Genomic DNA, 21,018 nt, shown 5'->3' on the forward strand with positions numbered 1-21,018 from the left:
GTTGTGTTCCAGTTGTTGTAAATTGTAAATCCTCTGTCTTTACATTCATGAAGGCGTCTCTTGATTGAATCTGACAATGATGCATCTTCCTCTCTAGAGTATCCTTGACCTTTATCCATGTTTCAAAGGCCTTCGAATATTTTTGTGAATAAACTGCTCAACTGTGGATTCTGAGTTTTTCTCAGAAGTTAGGCCTCAGGTATAGAAGTAGGAGAACATGGGCTCTGCTTCTAAAGTCTGTCATTGTGCAAACACTTCAGAGTCCATTCATGTGTTGTAGTAAAAAGCATCGTCAGACGCGTTACGTTTGAAAAAAGTGGCCTAAATACGAACTAATTTGTAATTCTTGATACAGCACACGTCACCTTAGCATAAATCATTTACTGAGCAGAATGTGCAGTTGGGTCTATACACGTTGATTCAAACTGGCAACGTTTGGCTACGAGGTGGTGAGAAGAAAATGAAAAGCAGCGAGCCATTAATCAAAGCAAACACAGTGTGTTGTGTGAAGTGCCTGGAGAGCTGCATGCGCGCGTGTGGTCTTTAAACATCGGATTCCAGCAGCATGAGCGATGGCCAGATGCTGCAGAAATGACTAGTTGTCACAGAAGTTGTGGCATTGATCAGTAATGTCCCAAGGTTCCAAGGGGCCACTGGGCGCCGTGATCCATGTGGCGGGTGTGAGGACGCTCGTCAGGCAGCAGGCGCGGTGCAAGGACAGCAAGCGGAGCTGGGAGTGAGGAGGAGCAGGTGATGAATGACCGCCCACGCTGCATCAGCTGGAGCTTCTGTCTCTGCAGCACATCTACTACCACCACAGGAGGAAGACCTTCCTTCAATGCAGCGTTAGACCTGATGTAAAGCTGCAGGTGGCGCGTGGTTGCCCCCTCCTGGCCGCTCACGGAACTACAGCTGGTGCTGAGCCACAGGCGCCCCGCAGGTTTTTAGCCGATTCTCTTATCTTCTCTCTACCAGTTTGAGGCAGAGCTTCACTGCAGTGTTTTCCTAAAAACCTAAAAAAAAAGCTAAGCACTGAGAGCCGCTGCAGCGTAAGCTGGTGGAGGCACCAGCTGTTGGGACTGGCCAGCTCTGGGTGGGAGCCAGTTTCTGCAGATCAGTCGGCCGCCCAGCACAAAGTGGAGGAAATGATTGAAGCAGCTTAGAGTCTCTGTGGTGCTGCTTAGTGAGGAGCTCATTGCTAAAAGGGCATTTCTATCTTTTTGTGAAGCAGCAAAATAATCAACATAAAACCATGCAAGAAACAAAGAGTCACAATAAAGTTGCAAATACATCCACAAGTGACTAAAAGCAGGACTGAAGCTAAACACACACAGATCATTTTATATTAACAGCAACCAGTCATAAAACCATTGGAAGAGTAAAAAAACACATCAGTTTTCTTTCATAGCGGAGTTAATTGACTACAAACCACCTCCAGCTGTTGGAGCTGTTGCGTTTTCCAGACCCCTGCTGGATGTTTCTGTGTTGATACAGAAAAAAATAAAGGATTAATTGTTGAGCCTCTAAACAAAAGGAGTTAGGCAACAGCATGAACGATGTTTGTGTCATTACAGTTCCATTTTAATAACAACATCGTGTTCACTTTGATTGCTTAACTCAAGCTTGTGCAAGTTGATTTCATACCAGCGTGGATGGAGGAAAAAAATCACACGGAGCTATTACGTTATGCTTTTGGATTCATCCTCGATGAATTGGACACAGGTGTGAGTGGAGCAGTCTGTGGTCACACGTACCCGGACACTCGCTGCACGTTTATGACCCATGCTGTAATTAAACCGTATGGACAAAGTGACAGACACAGGATATCGGCTCAGCGGTGCAACATTCTGCTAAGTTGTGGAGTTATTGTGTGATAACAAACTGCAGTGACGGATATTGCGATTTGTGCAAAGAAACAGACTACAAAAGCAGTCTGTGGGAAGTTTAATTTTTCACAAATGAAACATGATACAAAAAGAACCATTCATCAAAAACTGTTTGGAAGAAGAACAATAATGAACAAGAAAATAAGAAAATCTGTACAGTTGTCACGAGTCACTGTTTTCTGAGTCAGTGGAGACGCTGGTGGCAGAATCTGAGGAAGTGCTGCTGACGTGATGAGATGGAGCTTGGCTGTTTTTCTCTAAAGGACAAAGAAAGCAACAACACGAATAAATGTTAAAGATGCAGACAGCACATCTGTGGGTTATACTGTAGCACCATGACACTAAAAGGGTTTAAAGGGTTCACACTCACTCTGAACTCTTTTAAACTTCTTATGCAGACATGACTTCACGAAATGCTCCAGTTGACGCAACGTTGACGGCTTTAATGTCTCGAAGTCAATCTCAATCTCATCCAGGTTGTTGTCACACATCGAGGGTTCTAGTGACTGAATGATCTGAACCACGCGGCCCAGCTTCATGCCAGGTAGCCGGTTAATGTCCAGGCTCAGCTGGTGCTTCTCTTCATATGTCATTGACAGAGAGTCCTCATCCGTTTCCTGCTCTTTGTTTTCCTTCCATAGCTGCCTGAAATCAAAAATCACCTAGGTCAAAGGTCCTAATGAAGAAGAAATCCAATGAATAGTCGACCAACGGCTGAATGTAAAACGTGCCTGGAGGTCACACGGTCTCGAGTTTGCCTGGTGTTCTCCATCTTGTACTTCTCTCTTTTATTTGGTTTGTTTACCAGGGTTTCGGAAAGGGATGTGAGCTGTTGGCTCCCAGATTTGAGCTGGAAAGTGTCAACAGAACACAGTCAACAATTTTATAAAATAGTAAGTAGCAAACAAAACTACAAGCAGCAGGAAGTGAACGGTGAGATGGTAAAGAGGGATTCAAGGCTGTCTGTACAGAAACCCACCTGCTCTGCACCCATCTGTTCTTGCAACTCGGAACATCCAGTTGCACGTTCCTCCGTTGAGTCAGATTTGTCAAAATGCGAGGAGCTGTTGCTCCTCGTCCCACCGCTCACTGGCACAATCAACTGCACAGGCTCCTCAGGCATTGCTGCGAACCTCTTTTCAAACACGCCCTGATGCAAATGTGCAAAGGAAGAGAGAGAATGGAGTGAAACAGAAGGCTGAGTCAAGCAGACGCATTTCACATTTTTCAATACACACTTGAAGTTTTTTGCCCTTAGTGACAATATCGTGGTGTGGAGGGTTGTATTTGTAGCAGTTGGAAAAAATTAACCTAACATCTGCAGCAAAGGCTTGTGCATGCTCGTACTCTCCTCCGTCCAGCTTTTTCTGCAAATAAAACGCAATCTTAGCAACAGCATCAAAACATCAGGACATCATTGCGTGTCTAAAAGTAATGCAATGTATTCTACTTTAACAGTGCTGAGATCCATGGGGTATTTGATGATGTCATGGTAGTCATGCAGCTGCAGCGCCACAGTGTCCACAGGTGTGTAAAAAGGCCAGGCATAGGCTGCGTGTTTCTTAGAGAGCATCTCATTCAGGATATTCTCACAGTACTTGAGCTGTTCACTCAGTGGACTCTGTTCAGTGTCATGTTGTGGAGAGTTCCTTTCATCAATGTTGCTCTGAGGACTGGCGACGGTGCCTGTGCTTTCACGTCTCCTCTTGCTCTCTGAGAACTTGTTCATGCAGGTTGTTGTCCCTGGTGACAAATCCTTCCTTTTCTGAACCGTCTTCTGTTTTGACAGAAAGGGAACCACGGTCAGGTTAATTCATCTTTACACTCTCACGTGTTAAAATGTGACTGAGAGGCTGATATGCAGATAGTGACTCACTTTTGCAGGCGACGTAGATAAGGAAAGTTTAGCCAAAGTTCCAGCTTGTTCACCTGTAGAGGATTTGTGTATCTTTCAGTTTTTGGTATTGTAATTGCCATAATAATTTATGCTAACAAATCTTTTTGTCCAGAAAACCCTAATTGGCAAATGTTGAATTTACATGAAAATACAGTTCACACAAGCAACAACTGAGGAACAAAACATTTTACGTTATGCTACATTCCATTGTTAAGAGCAATGAATATACTCAAAGCAACACATTTGTGGCGCAAATTCTGAAATTCTGTGCATCACTGTCTATGTGAGAATCACCAGTTTATTACCAGAGACGTTACATTTCTGGCGCTTCCCTTTGGCTGCTTGAGGCAAAAGCTCAACTTCTGTTGGAGGCATCTGGGCAACTTTTTGTAGGAAAACCTTTTCTAAGGCCAGCGCCATCAGCACGATGTCGTCTGTAGGCTAGAACCGATGAAAGCCTGTCAGGATGTGGTTTTCTGTGAGCTAGTATAACCAGCATGATGTATTTCCATTCGTGAAGCTTCTCACCTTGTTATATATGTAGCAGTTGGTGAACATAGTGTTGAAGTCCTCCATACATTCAGTTGAACTCCAGTAGTAGTTGTTCTCCAGCCGTTTCTTGATTGTTCCCATATCCATGGGAGACAAGATTATTGAATGATAATCCTGATTAAGAGAAGAGTCAACATGTCAGATTTAAATGAAACTTTAAGACCCCAGGAAACTAGAAAGTTTGCTTAAGTTCAGTTTTATTAGTCATTGCATATGTAAATATTAATAATTATTAAAAAGTGAAGTGGAGGGAAAAAATACTTTTGTTACCAGTGTGTTCGATTAGAACATGTGAATGCAATTGCTGTTGTACTAATGTTGGAGTGATCAATCGTTAACAATGACAATACAAAAAGTTAAAAAGCTGGTATGGAAAACAATGACCCAGTGTATAAAACCACTACATGCTACGTACTGGCAGCCCCAGAGCGACCGCGTCGACAGGCTGATGGAAAGGCCACGCGAACTGGTGCCGCCACAGACACTTGATGACGACATTCTGCATGAAGTGTAGCTGGTTAGTCCTCCGGCCCGGCTTGTTGGGGTTGGTCACTTCAGGAGGCGGAGGGTTGACAAACTGATCAGGGACTGCGTCTGCTGACATCATGACACCAGGGCACAGAATCTCATCGCTTCTGCTGATGCCGCTTCTCTTGTCTGAATGATGTTGTTTCTGACCGTTGGGTCAACAGGTCCTGAGGCAGCAGCAGCCTTATTTATGGGTAATGTTAATTCTGTGACCTGTTGATATATATATATATTGAGATACTGTTTATTTTAGAGTACAACCGTAAAAAACTAAACCACTGTAAGGACGTACTATAGCTTTGCATCTACTATTTCTTCAGTCTTTACACTTACACTCTAATTTAGATAGAAGCATTTGCCATCCGGAAGGCAGACGCTCCCTTTACTTTTAAAACTAGGCTTAACACTTTATTTGTGAAAAAAAGCTTAAGGTTGGAGCTATTGGTTATACTGGTTTAAGTTTATACTGCACTTTCCTTGTCTTTCCTTTCTTCTTATCATCCACTAACTTCACGATAACCACCATTGCACTGAAACCATTTATAGGATTTTACTAGGACTCCAGGAGCTGCACTGACGGGGAAGACTTCTCATGCGTGTGTGTAACTGCATATTCCTGCAGCTGATTAATTGGCAAATTACCTGTCTGTCTATTAAATTATTTGGCAAGAGAAGCTAACTCGTGCTGGGTTTTTGCATGTTGATTTTCATTGCGCATGTCACTTTAACACGCCACCAAATCAAACAAGCAGCAGGTCGTTCTAAGCAAGGGCTTTAGCACACTAGCAACAACAACGACATGTGTATCTGAATGAGATCCCACTTAGAGAAGCGCAGCTACGTTGTAGCTAACGTTAGCGGTTTTCTCCAGATAACTAATGTTGTTGTTTCGCAGAGCATGACGGGAAAGTCACAGGTAAAACACTAAGTCATGTAGCATCTAAGCTACCGAACTTTTCACTAGCTAATTCGGTTTCTCGTGAGGAAGCGTTGGAGCGACAGTGGGCACAGTACTTGAGCCTAAATACAAAACTCCGTGAACTCTACAGTTTACCTTTACATCAACATGGAAAGTTCAACTCCGCTAGTGGGAAGCGCGAGCGATGCTTCCTCCCCTGTCTTTATCAGTAGGGATCAGCGATGGCTGCTGCCACCTGATGCTCGGGGGTGGTACAACAATATTAACCTTTAAAGCGTTTTTATTCCTTTCTAACCTTTTTAGAAAACGTGCTGTATAAAGCCTATAGCATTTAATCAACGTTACAATAATACATACATTTTCAGAAAGACTCATAATTGAGAAGAAAACTCAGGTAAACCACGCGAGAGCTTGGCTGTATCTATTGTCCCCTATGAGTTTCCGTAACTTCGAAATGTCATACGCATGCGCAAAGCAGCACAAGCTACCACATTCCCCGCTTCTCCTCGTAGCTTCCTTCTCACATAAGCAAACATCCAAGAGCAAGCCCTTAATGTGTTCAATTGTCGTGTGGATTACATACACGCGAATTTATCTTATTAATTTGTACGAGGAGTAGCGATCCGGTCGCGAAGTTGCTTTGAATCCCCGTGAGTATCGTTTTTTGTCTAAGTGCTCATTGTTTGAATGGAGGGCCCCGCCGTGGCAGCTCAGCCAATTTATCAACACCATCAGTGAATGTAGACGGTTGCATGAGCAGTCTGCTTTCAACCTTACTCTCCCCTATAAACCCACTAGCGTTTAGATTCAGGTAGTTTTCCATCTTTTTCTGTAGATACGAACACTAACTGTTGGAACAAGCATTGCATTTAATGCTACAGCACGATGCTCGGGTCAGTGCAATGTTGAACTTGTCAGAGCAGAGCTCTGGATTCGGTCTTTGGTTTATTTGCTGATTCTTTTTTATCGTTTAATTGCAAACTACTATGGCGACATTGGTCCACTACATAAACGTTCTCTGTTTAGCAGATTTTAATAACCTTAACCAGTGTTAGCTAGCTAACGATTAGCCAGCAGGAATGTCGTCTTTTAGCTAATCTCATGAAAAGAACAGTGTTACAATCAGTTTCTGTGTTCGCTCTTGTGACTCTTCTACTCGGTGACAGAGTGGTTTAATCGGACCAGCAGAGACCCCAAACGCCCCACACAACTTCTTCTGCAGTCTTCTGCAGAAGCCTTTAAAGCCATACCTGTTTCTCCTGTGTTTCAGAATTGTGTACAGTAGATGCTGGTTTCTTCACCATGGCAACAGAAGACAAAAAGCCAGAGACTGATACAAAACCCCCAGTTGTGCCCTCAGCCTCTGCCAGTCAAAGCAAGGTTTGGATGCCTCTCGATTTTAGTGTCAGGTTGCTTTTTCACGGTTGGTAGTTACAGGTAGAAACAGGAAATATATGATGCTGAAATGTGGGAATTTGGGGAAATTCCAGTTGGTTTTAAACATGATTGGTTTTGTTTACAGTCTGCACCTGCCAAACCAAACTACAGCCTGAAATTCACATTAGCTGGTCACACTAAAGCGGTGTCTTCAGTCAAATTCAGTCCCAGTGGAGAATGGCTCGCCAGTTCATGTGAGTTCTCATGGCAACTCTACCCTCCAGGATCCACACAGAAAATCCAGTGGGAAATAGTTTATTTGCATCATACAACATACAGAAGCCTTGATTCTGTTCTCTCTTTGTAGCTGCTGATAAACTCATCAAAATCTGGGGAGCATATGATGGAAAGTTTGAGAAGACCATATCTGGACATAAACTTGTGAGTTTTAAATAAATTGCTTTTTTTCATGTTGTGTTTTTATCCACTTGGAGGAAGTTTTGATCATAAAATGTATTTTGGACTATTTAACTATTACAAGCTGTAATGTGTGAGAGCAGCGCAAGCAGATGGGTTTGTTTAGTTTACAAACACTGATTGTCGTGTTATTGGCTCATATTGGTACTGCGTTCCTAATTATTTTCCATGTATCTGCAGGGCATATCTGATGTGGCCTGGTCGTCAGACTCCAACCTCCTGGTCTCTGCATCAGATGACAAAACACTGAAGATCTGGGATGTGAGCTCTGTAAGAACATACTTCATTCATTCATTCAATCAATCAATCACTCAATCATTCATGTATGTATGTATTTATTTATTTGTCAGTAACTGCTTTTAAACTTGCTCTATCAGACTTGGGCGTACAGTGTAAAGCCCTGCCTACTCACTCTTGCAGCAGTGCCATGTTGCATTAAATAATGAAGTATGGAAATGAAATTCATGCCCTGTCTTTGGATTCATGTCTGTTACATTTTATCACCATTAAAGCCACAGTTGCCTCAACTAGAAAAATGTTCAGTAGTTGTGTGGAGTAGGTGACAGTTTATTCACTTTTCTTTTACTCAGGGAAAATGCCTCAAAACTCTAAAAGGTCACAGCAACTACGTCTTCTGCTGCAACTTTAACCCCCAGTCCAACCTTATTGTCTCAGGATCGGTGAGTATGAAGCTTTTTGGCTCAAAGCAAGCAGTAAATGCAAACCAGATGTTATGCCATCGTCAGAAAACACATCTTTCTCTGGTTTTGAGGGGAAACATAAACATTGACAAATGTTTGTATGTTTTTTGCTTCAAGTTTGACGAGAGCGTGAGGATATGGGATGTGAAGACTGGCAAATGTTTAAAAACCTTGCCAGCTCATTCTGACCCCGTCTCTGCTGTGAGTTCCTTTTTTTGACATTGGACACATTCTCCACATTACCATGGCAACCTCACAATAACCTTTTTATGGTCTGTCTTGACTTGCAGGTTCACTTCAACAGGGACGGCTCCTTGATTGTGTCCAGTAGTTATGATGGACTTTGGTGAGGAATAACTAAATGTTATATTTCATTTCATTATTGCCATTTTATATAATTTTTTATAAATTATAGTTATTATATTAGAATTGAAAGTAGAAATTCTTTTACATTGGACCAGCTGACACAATGCTTACTGGCTCTCAACAGCAGCTCAACACTTTTAAACACATCTTTACTGTAGCATTCTGAAGCTAGTTTTATGTTTATGCAAACAATGCAATGTGTTAATACTTATTACTACTTTTCTACAGCCGAATTTGGGACACAGCATCAGGACAGTGTTTAAAGACACTCATTGGTGAGATGAAGCAGTACACAGAGCACTTTCAGCCCATCTTCAGTTGTTTCTCTGTGGAGATTTTACCACATTATGTTTTTTATTTCAGAATATAACCGTGCGATTTACTTTGATGATTGAAGGACTGAATGCGTTTATAGGTCTTTAGTTGATGTGTTTGTGTGCTGACTGTTCCTCTGCTCTTAATGTTAGACGATGACAACCCTCCTGTGTCATTTGTGAAGTTTTCCCCCAATGGAAAGTACATCCTAGCTGCTACGCTGGACAAGTGGGTATAACGTGTCACACTGGCCTGTTTGTTGTGTAGCTGCTCAGTCTTCATATAGATTTCACCAGCAGGGGGCGGTACAACATCATGTTTTCTTTAGCTGTGGATTTCATGACTTAAAAGTTTCTGAATATATAAATTGCTAAACTAATTGTATGTATTGGTATATTTCAGCACGCTGAAACTTTGGGACTACAGCAAAGGAAAGGTAATGTGATATGAAATAATTAAATTAACGGGTGTGATTTATTTTATTATAAGACGCAGTTTAAAGTATGCATAGTGTATAACTTACATACTAACCCTGTGATCAGTATTTATTTTTACTGATACCTTAAATTTCTTGATTTAGGTCTTTTAAGTTCATGTGTGTTGCCTAAATCTAAAAATTTATCATTTTTGTCTTACATACATACATCTTTGTTTTCTTCATGTTTCAGTGCTTAAAAACGTACACGGGCCATAAAAATGAGAAGTACTGCATATTTGCTAATTTCTCAGTCACCGGTGGAAAGGTAAGAATGTGCTGACAGCAGCAGACAGGACTTGACCTCAAACTTTGTATAGACATTTACAGCCAACCTGTGCCGTCCACTGCCTTTGAACCTAAGCGTCTAATTTTTTTGCAGTGGATCGTGTCTGGCTCTGAGGACAACATGGTTTACATCTGGAATCTGCAGACGAAGGAGATCGTCCAGAAACTTCAGGGCCACACAGGTAAAGGAGGCGTCATGTTAGTTTCATTAACCTGTCTATAGCAGTAAGAGGGTCCAGGTCTGAAACAGTTTCTGCTACAAGATCCCGATATTTGTTGTAATTTTAAAGAATTAATATTGTGGTAGTAGCCTGTTCAGAGTCATCATCTGCTGTTTAGCGCCGTTTCCATTTTGCTTCTCCTCTTTTCAGACGTCGTCATTTCGACCGCCTGCCACCCAACAGAGAACATCATCGCATCTGCAGCTTTAGAAAATGACAAAACCATCAAGTTATGGAAAAGCGACTGCTAAGACCGAGTGAATCTGTCCAACCATTCATATTTTCTTTTATAGTTTGATTGTCCTCCCCCATTCCTTTTTGTTATAAAAGACTTTTTTCTGCTGGATGCAGACGGCTTTAAGGTAATAAAATTCACCCACCAACAGCCAAATAACGCACATCAGTAGTGCTTCTCATCACATCAAAGTCTCCAACTGCCTGTTAATGTGCCAGATTTGGTTCCTGTGGTGCCATAATTCTGGTGCGTCCGTATTTTTGACACAACTCTAACCTTGATGTCGGTCACAACACACGTCTTCAGCCTTGTACAATAAATGTAATGGTTATTTGGCCTTCTTTGTCTTATAATTGCTTGTGTATTGTATAGTAGCATCCAAGCTTTGGTTAACAACCTAGTCTTTTGTCTGATGGTAACGTTGTTGAAGCGATCACTTTATCATTTAAACCCCACTAAATGTCAGAACCCAGAGTGCTGTGTGCCATAAGAAGGAATTTTCCAATTTTGTAATGATTCAGTCCTAATTTTGAGCAACGAACCAGGACGTGACTTAAGTGTGAGCAAACCTCCACCACAGATAAGGACAGTGTGTTTAGCCGCTACTTTTAAAATAAAGTGACTAAATGCAGCTTGTGTTCTAGGATTTGTATATATGTCACACATTGTGTTTTTTTTTCATGCTTTGCTTTTGCTTGATTAGTTCATAGTTGTGCGCACAAACCCGACAGCGTCTGTTCTCTGTACTTAACCTGGACTTTGTGGAGTTTGTGTTTGTCTTCGGCGGCTGCGACCTGCAAATTCTTAATAAAAGATGTTTTTGTATGTTTTACATTATCGAATAGCAACAAAATCAACTGGTGTCGGTCAAGTTCACATTGTTGTTTTTTTAATAACCTTTTTTCTGTCCATGAAAGAACATCAGAGAACAACCCACAAAGAACAGATGACAAAAATTCCATCTCCTTAAAACAGACAAAATATAATGAAAGACATTCTTATCTTGCAGCGACAGGTTGAAAATGGCGAAGTAAAGGCGACGGTTACCAAAAGTGCCAAAGCCGGCAATTCCTCTCATTTTCAATCTGAAAAATGTCTCTTGCCTCGTCAGATAAAGGTTTCCACAACGTATACAACAGCCCACAGAAGAGAGGGGAAAGAACAGAGTACATAAGCAAGGGATAAAATTATCTTTGTACAAAAATAGATCTTTTCCAAGTGATTTTTTTTCTTTTTTTTTTTCTTTTTTTTTTTACTGTCTATGCAACAAAGAAGCAGTGATTGTGTCACAAGCTCAGTTTTTCCTGATTACACTTTTTGAACATAAATTGCGAAGCAACACGTACATCTCGGAGAGTTTAAAGTCTCAACCTTTATTGTCGTCTTTTTTCATAGCTCTTTGAGGTCCCGTAAACTGCTGTGGAGCTGCTTCTGTTGAGTTTAGAGCTGCTGCGATTCGGCTGGTTGATCAGGATTCTTTTTTTTTTTTTATAAAGGCTGAAATGCAAAAACAGGAACAGTTTGGTCTGAAAGACTCTCCTCTTTCAATGTCGGAAATACTCATGGAACAGATCTGTCGATATATATTTATAAATATATACACATATACATATTAACAAAATATAGCTTTATGTTATAAAGCATTCATGTAGGATATCATTCTACGTTGCTGATCGTGTCTTTATCTGGTCAAGAAGATTTGTGTCTGTTCATTTCCTGCAGCTGAGCTCACACATCACCCACGTTATGGCTTTATAGCTGTGGTGACCGATCACAGTAAAGTGAGTGGAGGAGACATCATCGTATGAGGAGCATAGGATGACATCGTTTAAAATTGGGTTTCCATGTGGAGACGTTTATGGACCTACTGGAATATTTGCTTCTGTGATTAAAATTTGCATGTTGCTCTAAAGGAAATATAGAAATAGTCAAACAGAAATAGGGCTGATCTGCAGAAACACTTAAGTTTCAAACATTTGAGCTATTTTTACGTTAAACTGAGCTCAAGCTGGCAGTCGATACCAGGCCACCAGGAAACAGACAACAAACCAGCAGCTCACGTTTTACTTATTGCTACCTTCTCCAACACAGAGGTTTCATCTGACCCACAGCAAAGCACTGATGATGACGACGGTGCTGTGATTCAAAGGTATTGATTCAAGTAATGTTGCCACGTTGGTTCTTGTCCACTAGAGGGCGCTCACGGCTGTGAAATGACCACCGCAGCCCTCACTCACTAATCGTACTTGAAGTGTGCAGTACTGTGACTTTTCTTCATATGGAAAGAGAGCAGTGTCCTTTATAAAACTGACTCCTGGTCAGTTTACCATCGGTGCTCTGGTCAAAGCTAACACCTCCATAGAACATTGACTGAACTACCCTCAGCTGCGTAAAGTGAATGGGAAACTGAAGAATTCACTGCAGACTGGTGCTGCTGCAAACGCTTTTAGGGGAAACTTCCACAAAATGCAAACTTTAAAAGGAGAAATATGTTGTATGAATTTAAATTTAATAATTGTGATTCAAATTAAACTTTTCCGATAAACATTGAGTTTGTAACTGAGGTTTTTCATGTAGTTATCACTGATGTGACACACTCGACTCCACCGATTCTCACCTGCTCTGAGAATAATGGAAACACAGTGCTGGGGTTTTGCAGGGTCACATTGTGCCAAGGTGCTTATTGAAGTGATGAATTTCTGCCTGTTCTACTTCCTCTCTCATCAAACGCGAACGTGTCCTTAACTTTTGCTGTAACTCCACTCTTTTAATTGGAGGGAGCGCTCGTAAGCGCCTGACTCAGTCAAGGTTGAATAAACCGGTACAGAATGAGCGGAGAAAAACATCGAAAATATCTCCACGTCTGCTAATAATTACAGTGGAGCCGCCTCACAAACACTTTCAGACCTTTATGAGTCGCACTAATATGCACCCGCTCTGTTGTCAGTCTTTGGAAATGCACTTGATGCATAGTTTTGCAGCAGCTACAGCTTTTAGAGAGAAAGAAAAGAGCAGAGGAAAAAAGCAGAATATGGACGTAAAGCGTAACGATACACAAAGTGAAAATATTTAACATTTCATTCTGACTTGAATGACACTTAATGGTCCAGAAGTGCAGTGAGAGCGCGAGTCCGTCTGAGGAGGAGGGAACAGGAGCGTCCTGATGGGCCGACGTCGCCCCTCCGCTGGTTCAGAGTTTAACCAGCTCGTCCTCCTCCCGCACACTGTCAACGCTTAAATCAGTCTGAGAGATGGAAACGGAGGTAACTGTGCTGTTAAAGTCAATACTGTATACGGCTGTAACTATACATATGAGGTGTTCTGAAAAGCGAAGGCCCCCCGCTGGGAGGCCTGAGTGTGGAGGTGTGAACGCTGCTGAAATCAAAGCCAAGCGATGAAAAGCAGAGGACGGACGGCGTTTGTGGCTCTTCAGCCGCCGCGTTCGCTGTGATCGCGTGCTGCGGTTTGGGTGGAGGCCGTACTGTGCATTTACAGCAGGCGGATGAGAGCGGCTCCCGTCAGAGCCTCCTGCGCCGCACGCCGGCGTCTGATTGGCCGCGCAGCGCCGACTCAGCCAGAGCTGCTTTGAATTGGTTGGAATCGCAGAGACCTGAGGTTTTTGAGCACTTGCAGTGTTTTTAAGCCACCGCTCGAGTTCTTTTCCAGAAAGCTCACACGTCATAGAGACTAAAACAGGACAAACACACCGCTAGTGCAGGACCTGACGCGTCCAGTCAAGTCAGGCGGAACCGAGCCCCCCCCATCACCACCGCTCCCTGAAGTGAAATCAGTCCTGAAAGACGCCCCCGCGTCCACGATTGTCCCCATCAGTGTCCAAACACCACATCATCATGTTCAAAGCTGTGTGTGCGTCTGCAAGCTGAGCATCGCTGCTCATTTCATGTCAAGGTGTAGAACAAAGTGATGGCTCAGCATGTTCCTCCTCTTGTACTTCAATCCACTCCTTTCCCTCGTGGTGTTGTGTGATTCATACATATATAGAGATTTCTTATTTATATATTTTTACAAGGTATAAAACACACCCATAGACGGCGCTCATCGCTTGGAGACTGAGGAGAGGGAGGCGGCTGTTCTCCACCCGAAGCTGGGACTCGTGGTCCCGAGCTGGAGGCCGGGGGCGGTGGGGGGTGGGGGGCGGCGGCTGGAGGCTCCACCCACCGTCCACTATGTCATCTGATGCGGGGCTTCCAGCATCTCCATGAGAAAGGTGTCGATGGGCGTGTCGCCGATAAGCTTGAAGAAGAACAGGTGCTCCAGACACTTGAGGCCGATGGAGCGCAGCGCCGGTAACCGCAGCAACAGCTTGGCGAATCTGCCACCACAGCAAAGCAGAGTTAGACAGGAGGCGAGCAAGCGGCATCACACGTGTGACAGGAGGACGCACACGTCATTTGTACTTCACATTTCACGTTAGGATCAAAAGATGCACACGAGACAAAGATTCCCCAAAGTCATTCTGTGCCTTTAGTTCGTTTCCACGGGGACGTCACGTTTTCTGGGACATTCCAGCCTTATTTGCTGGGCTCATTGTGCGTCTAGAACCCGTGAAAGCCTGTGTGAGTACCTGCCCGGCTGCTCGGGGTACTTGTGTTTGCAGTAGGCCTCCAGGGACGCGTAGACCTTCTCCCTCAGAGCCTCCACCTCGCCTGGGTTGGAGAGGCCCTTGGAGTCTGTGGAGACAAACGGATGCAGGTGCTGTGACGCGCCGTTCCATGGTGTGCGATGGATCACACTGTTTTTCTGGCACCGGTGTAGATTCTAGCGTTTACGGCACCGTACAAGTTGAGTTTTAACCTCGCGGCCTCGTTACGGACGTGTGTCATCGCATTCCGGTTTAGTCCAATTAGGACTGTGATTTTAAAGCTGTGCTAATTTAAGCTCCAACAACACAAACGCGTCATTGATTAACATTTCTAAAGAACAAAGCTGTGCACAATTGAACAACAATGAATGAACAATTTGCTGCTAATGGATGGACTAGATCACAAAGTGTGGGAAAGGAAGGACTGAGGGCCTTTTAGCCTGGCGTCCCCTCCGTGACTGCCGCCCTCAGCCCCTCGGCTCCTCACCGACACCAGTCTGGTGAATCCCTAATTACAAGAAGTGAACTGGAGGCCAGTGGGCTGAAACCACACAGAGGATCCGTGTGTTTTGGGAGAACGGATCAGAAGTGGCCCCAGAGGGACCGAGGGAGCTATTAGAAACCCGGGATCTCTGCAATATAAAAGCACAAAAATCACCTAGCAGGGATTTGTACAGTGGGATGAGCGTCTGCCCGTTTAATGCTCTGCACTAACAGAACATACGAGGTCGGGATCCTGGAACGTCTGTAATCAGCTTTAAAAGGCTCAACTGCTGTACTTGTTTGTCTCCACAGCGGGTTCAGATCCACCTAACTTCAGGACGTGCAGTGGAGCGTGGATTAGACTGTGGGGGTGGGTTCAGGGTCCGTGGGTGCGTGGGAGCTTCACTACTTCCTTTCTGTGAGAAGCTGTTAACACCAGGACCAGGTTGAACCCAGAGCAGCTCCGCTGAGGAACCTCCTGACTCCAGGTTGCTGACGTTCTAGCAGCTCGACTGAGGAACCTCCTGACTCTGACTCCAGGTTGCTGACGTTCTAGCAGCTCAGCTGAGGAACCTGCTGCCTGCAGGTTGCTGACGTTCTAGCAGCTCCGCTGAGGAACCTCCTGGCTCCAGGTTGCTGAGGTTCTAGCAGCTCGACCGAGGAACCTCCTGACTCTGACTCCAGGTTGCTGACGTTCTAGCAGCTCCGCTGAGGAACCTCCTGACTCCAGGTTGCTGACGTTCTAGCAGCTCGACTGAGGAACCTCCTGACTCTGACTCCAGGTTGCTGACGTTCTAGCAGCTCAGCTGAGGAACCTGCTGCCTGCAGGTTGCTGACGTTCTAGCAGCTCCGCTGAGGAACCTCCTGGCTCCAGGTTGCTGAGGTTCTAGCAGCTCGACTGAGGAACCTCCTGACTCTGACTCCAGGTTGCTGACGTTCTAGCAGCTCTGCTGAGGAACCTCCTGACTCTTACTGCAGGTTGCTGACGTTCTAGCAGCTCTGCTGAGGAACCTCCTGACTGCAGGTTGCTGACGTTCTAGCAGCTCGACTGAGGAACCTCCTGACTCTGACTCCAGGTTGCTGACGTTCTAGCAGCTCTGCTGAGGAACCTCCTGACTCTGACTCCAGGTTGCTGACGTTCTAGCAGCTCGACTGAGGAACCTCCTGACTCTGACTCCAGGTTGCTGACGTTCTAGCAGCTCAGCTGAGGAACCTGCTGCCTGCAGGTTGCTGACGTTCTAGCAGCTCCGCCAAGGAACCTCCTGACTGCAGGTTGCTGACGTTCTAGCAGCTCGACTGAGGAACCTCCTGACTCTGACTCCAGGTTGCTGATGTTCTAGCAGCTCTGCCGAGAAACCTCCTGACTCTGACTCCAGGTTGCTGACGTTCTAGCAGCTCTGTTGAGGAACCTCCTGACTGCAGGTTGCTGACGTTCTAGCAGCTCGACTGAGGAACCTCCTGACTCTGACTCCAGGTTGCTGACGTTCTAGCAGCTCAGCTAAGGAACCTGCTGCCTGCAGGTTGCTGACGTTCTAGCAGCTCCGCCAAGGAACCTCCTGACTGCAGGTTGCTGACGTTCTAGCAGCTCGACTGAGGAACCTCCTGACTCTGACTCCAGGTTGCTGACGTTCTAGCAGTTCCAGCTCTAGTTCTAGTTCTATTTTCCTGCATGTTGTTTTGCTCGCGTGCAGCTGGAGTTCACAGGTTCACAGCTCGCACGGATCCGTGAAGCCGAGTCCAGTCTCCTCTGCAGCGCAGCGCTGTTCGACAGCCGCGAGTACAAACGTATTGGAAAAATGTCAGCGGCGTCGGCTTCTGCAGGAGATGCTGCTGCGAAGCTCGCTGCTAGTTTTTTAGCGGTGCCTGGAGATTGTGTTTTTCCAGCACCTCTGAACTGTAAAGCAGCACATGAACCGCACGCAGCACAGCACCTTCCAGGAGCCGCAGCTGCTTCCAGACGAGTTCGGATTAAAGGTCATTTGTGCTGATTAGAAGTGAAACTGAAGACAGAAGAACAACACTGTTTAATGGGTTACGGTACCTGGGTTGAACAGAACTATGGCTCGGAGGCAGCCCAGTTCTGTCTTATCCATCTGCATGTCCCTCATCTTAGACACCAGCTCTGTGAGCACCCTGCAACGGAGAACAGGCACAGTCAGGGATCCGCTCAACTTCACCAAAAACGCTGTTTCAAGTGGGTTCAACCCGTTTTGGCCACTGGACTGTTTGTGTTCTATCAGAAAACAGAACCAGTGCCAGAAAAGTTAAGATCACAGGAAACCATTTGAGTCTAATTGGTACATTTTTGTAAATGACACACCAGCTTCATGTGAATTATCCTGATCCAGACCAGGACATAAAAATATGTTTTATGTTTTAACTGCCATCCAGCTCACATCTATTTAAAAACCAATAGCGCTCTCTGCCCACATAGGCTCAGTTAGTTCAGTGGAAAGGTTTACTGCTCTGCAAAGTCATTATATTTAGTGCCTGGTTTCATAAAAGCACGGCCGCAGAGTAAACACATGCTGTAATCCAACACTGTGTGTGACATCACAGGGGGCGTGTCGGTGCGTGGAGCCGGAGCTCCTCACCCCTGTTTGACACGGTCACAGCCCCACGCTCCTCAACACACACACACGCACGCGCGCGCGCGCACGCACGCACGCACGCACGCACGCACGCACGCACGCACGCACGCACGCACGCACGCACGCGCACACACACACACACACACACACACACACACACACACACACACACACACACACACACACACACACACACACACACACACGTCGCCCCTCGGACACGGGCACTAAAGTCAATTGTGGTTCTTAGCTCATTCTAATTCAATTTGCTCTGAGGAGGAACAACAGGGCTAAAAAAAGAAAAAGAGAACAGACTGAAGTGTTTAACTTAATCAGCCTCTTCATTTGTATGGTGAGGAGAGAGGGGAGTAGATAAAGGAACATTATCAGCCCTCTGTATCTTAATGCTCGCACAGCTAATGCAGAGATGGATCTGTCCTGTGGCGCTGAACGCCACGGAGCGGATCCTAGAGGAAGCAGCAGACGCTGCACAGTGGAACCGTCCTAAAGTCAGCGCACAGATCACATTTAGATAAATAAACAATAATTCATAATTGATTAACGACCACTAAATTGTTGATGAGTGATAATGAATAAGTAAAGCGTGTATTAAAAGCGGCCTATTTTATTACTGGAGTTCAACCGTGGGTGAGACGCCACGGACCCAGTCGGACCCAGTCGGACCCAGTCGGACCTGCTCAGACCTAGGTTTGAGGGTGCTTTCGTGAAGCAGACCTGCATCTTTCAGGTTCACATTTCAAACTCGCGATCAAACGCGATCAAACATTCATGACGGACTCGTCGGCGTCGGGCTGTGCTGCTGCTGCTTCCTGGTGGAGCTTCACAGACGCACAGTGGGAGTAATGACCTGTCAAAGATGGCGCCCACTCCGGCGCTGTGGGCGCTGTTGCGGTGCACGTGGAGCCCCGTCGCCAACAGGATCCCGTCCTTCACGGCTATGGAGCGGTGCGAAAAGGACGCAATGAGCAGCTCGTTCCAACCTGGGACAGAGACGAGCAGAGGAATCAGGGAAACGCGGAGCGAAGAGAAAAGGCAAATCCCAGGACAAAAGTTCACGCAGCATTCAAGTAAAATGAAAGTGACAACAAAGGGGGAACTCCAATGAATCAATTAGGGCCGGCGCGAGAGCGTGCAGCGGCAGCGGGTTTTTACCAGGACGTCTGAATCGTGCGCTTTCTGAGGAGACAGGCGTGTAAAAGGGATGAGCCGCGCCTGCCATCACAATGAGCACGAGGGGCTTGAGGCGGCGGCGCCTCTGACTGACAGGGCTCCTTTAACGGCTCTGCCTGGCAACACTCGGCCGTCTCCCCTGAGCCGCGGCGGCGACGAGAGCGCGCTTTTATCTGCGATACAGCAGAACTAACGCGGTTATTTATAGAAAGCGGAGACAGAGCCCAGAATGATGTGTGGCTGCTCCGCTGAAGTCTCCCCATCACTGCTGCGCTGAAGGATAAAGGATGACGGCAGGTTCCTGCTGCTGGAGGTGGCTCTGGCTCATGATGGTGTAATGTGGAGCGACAGATGCGCTGGGAGACCCCGGAGCACCGCCTGCATGTGATGCTGCGTGACGCTGCTGCAGGTTCAACTGTGGGAGGCTCTGACCTTGGGCGCGACCTTTGTCCCACTCACGCCACCAGCAGCTTCATGGTGAGTTTCCCGTTTGACTTCATGAGTTCAGGCGGCTCCACGGGACTCACCTGCTCGTAGGAGGATGACCTGGTCGTCCAGCGGCAGCTCAGAGAAGTGGGGGATCCTCTTGGCCCACTCCACCAGCGTGAACAGCTGTTTATCAGCCGCCTGGCAGATGTTTGTCACCGGGTCGTTGGGCTGCGGAGACACGACGGATTCAGGCGTTCAGGTGGTTCACGCGCTGTGTTTCTAGACTCACGCTGCGTGTGCTTCCTGCCTGGGAGCTTTTCACCACACACTAGAGAGTGAGACCCACGCGGCGTAGAGTAGGAAGACAAAACAAACAGCCATTCTGTCCGCGCTTGTAGAGGAAATACCTGCAGAGAGCGGCGACGTGGAAAAGCAACTCTCACACTCACAAATCAGCCTTCGGCAGCTGCTGCAGCTTAAGTGGCCTCTGGTGAAGCTCTGCTCTGAGGCTGAAGTCCTCAGTGATTCCTCAGAACACTGATTATTCATAACTATAAAGAATTATGAGTCACGGCCATGACAACTGTGGCTTCATGTTAAAGTTTCACTGAGCAGCAATTTTTTAAAACGGTACAAATGTGCAGCTGAAACTTAATAGCAACACTTCAGATGGAGGCGTGAGCTCCAGCCCTTCATTGATTTCATGTCATTAGATCCACTCCAGCTCTGAGGTGCAGAGGCTGAAGGGAGCCTAAAGAACGGGCTCAGACACATCTATTATTTTAACGAGACACAGAAAAAGGCCCCACTCACTTTGGGCCTGAAGGTGGAATTCTAGCTGTGCATGTAAACCTACATTCATAGCATGTGCATCATTCTTCTATATAAGTTTTTTCTAGGTCAAGAATTAGTGCATGAAACAAAACTATTTCTTTTATTGTATTCGTCTCGTTCCAGGCAGTTTTAATTGTCTGTCTTTGTCGTTGCTGTGGAGTTTAAAGCAGACAAGTTGGAAACGGAGCTCAGACGGTCGGATTAAAACAAAAAGCTTAAAGTTAGTTGTATTTTACTTTTTCCTTCCTACAGTATGTATAATTTAAGCTCCAGTCCAAACACAAGGACGTCTGTCCTTAAACGTCCCGGGACGTCAAACTCAGACGCCTTCTTCTTTGACCCACAGGGAGTTCTGAGCAGTGATGAATAATAACTAATGCAACAATACGACTAACTCACCAACGTAACTCCACGGGGGCCCCGACAATACTGTCAATCTCTTTACGAGTGATTTAGCATCGTCCCAGGAGGCGCCAGGACGTGTGCAAACAAAGGCTTTGTGCACACGCACTCGTGCATAATCTCAAATCAAGTAAACATCCTTAAATTCTAAGTGTCCCTGTGTGAACTCACACTCTGACAAAAACACTCAGCAACTTCTCCTCGACATCCTTCGCCAAATCCCCGAGATCGATGCTAAAAGCTCGGAG

The 21,018-nt window shown here is 45.5% G+C and overlaps 3 protein-coding genes across 7 annotated transcripts in view; 1 reads left to right on the forward strand and 2 right to left on the reverse strand.

The window, feature by feature from the left end:
• Positions 1-1,929: 1,929 nt before the first annotated feature.
• Positions 1,930-6,155, reverse strand: LOC114866756 (bromodomain-containing protein 3-like). Of its 4 annotated transcripts, none has more exons than XM_055513467.1 (11): positions 6,140-6,155; positions 4,751-5,076; positions 4,312-4,449; positions 4,089-4,224; positions 3,763-3,815; positions 3,337-3,663; positions 3,125-3,253; positions 2,866-3,036; positions 2,614-2,736; positions 2,257-2,527; positions 1,930-2,143 (listed from the first exon to the last, which is right to left on the reverse strand). In XM_055513467.1, the coding sequence occupies exons 2-11, from the start codon at positions 4,940-4,942 to the stop codon at positions 2,049-2,051; spliced, it is 1,635 nt and encodes a 544-aa protein (XP_055369442.1). In that variant the 5' UTR covers positions 4,943-5,076; positions 6,140-6,155; the 3' UTR covers positions 1,930-2,048. The 4 variants fall into 4 exon arrangements, with proteins under 4 accessions (XP_055369442.1, XP_055369443.1, XP_055369441.1 ...); XM_055513468.1 differs by lacking the exon at positions 6,140-6,155 and adding an exon at positions 5,918-6,071 and having other exon boundaries at positions 4,101-4,224; XM_055513466.1 differs by lacking the exon at positions 6,140-6,155 and adding an exon at positions 5,918-6,071.
• Positions 6,156-6,237: 82 nt separating this feature from the next.
• Positions 6,238-11,075, forward strand: LOC114866760 (WD repeat-containing protein 5). Its single transcript, XM_029168901.3, has 14 exons — positions 6,238-6,432; positions 7,053-7,162; positions 7,305-7,413; positions 7,527-7,600; positions 7,817-7,906; positions 8,227-8,316; positions 8,455-8,538; positions 8,628-8,683; positions 8,932-8,978; positions 9,171-9,246; positions 9,421-9,454; positions 9,687-9,761; positions 9,876-9,963; positions 10,153-11,075. The coding sequence occupies exons 2-14, from the start codon at positions 7,085-7,087 to the stop codon at positions 10,251-10,253; spliced, it is 1,002 nt and encodes a 333-aa protein (XP_029024734.1). The 5' UTR covers positions 6,238-6,432; positions 7,053-7,084; the 3' UTR covers positions 10,254-11,075.
• Positions 11,076-11,104: 29 nt separating this feature from the next.
• Positions 11,105-21,018, reverse strand: part of rxraa (retinoid X receptor, alpha a) — a 70,661-nt gene continuing 60,747 nt past the window's right edge. For both annotated transcript variants that reach the window (XM_029168892.3, XM_029168895.3), the window contains exons 7-11: positions 19,633-19,762; positions 18,783-18,915; positions 17,365-17,456; positions 14,823-14,928; positions 11,105-14,570 (exon numbers count right to left, since the gene is read on the reverse strand). In XM_029168892.3, the coding sequence (XP_029024725.1) occupies positions 14,423-14,570; positions 14,823-14,928; positions 17,365-17,456; positions 18,783-18,915; positions 19,633-19,762 (609 nt within the window). In that variant the 3' untranslated portion in view covers positions 11,105-14,422. The remainder of the gene's footprint in view (positions 14,571-14,822; positions 14,929-17,364; positions 17,457-18,782; positions 18,916-19,632; positions 19,763-21,018) is intronic.

Source organism: Betta splendens, chromosome 12, assembly GCF_900634795.4.
Source record: "Betta splendens chromosome 12, fBetSpl5.4, whole genome shotgun sequence".
Taxonomy (NCBI): Eukaryota; Metazoa; Chordata; class Actinopteri; order Anabantiformes; family Osphronemidae; genus Betta; species Betta splendens.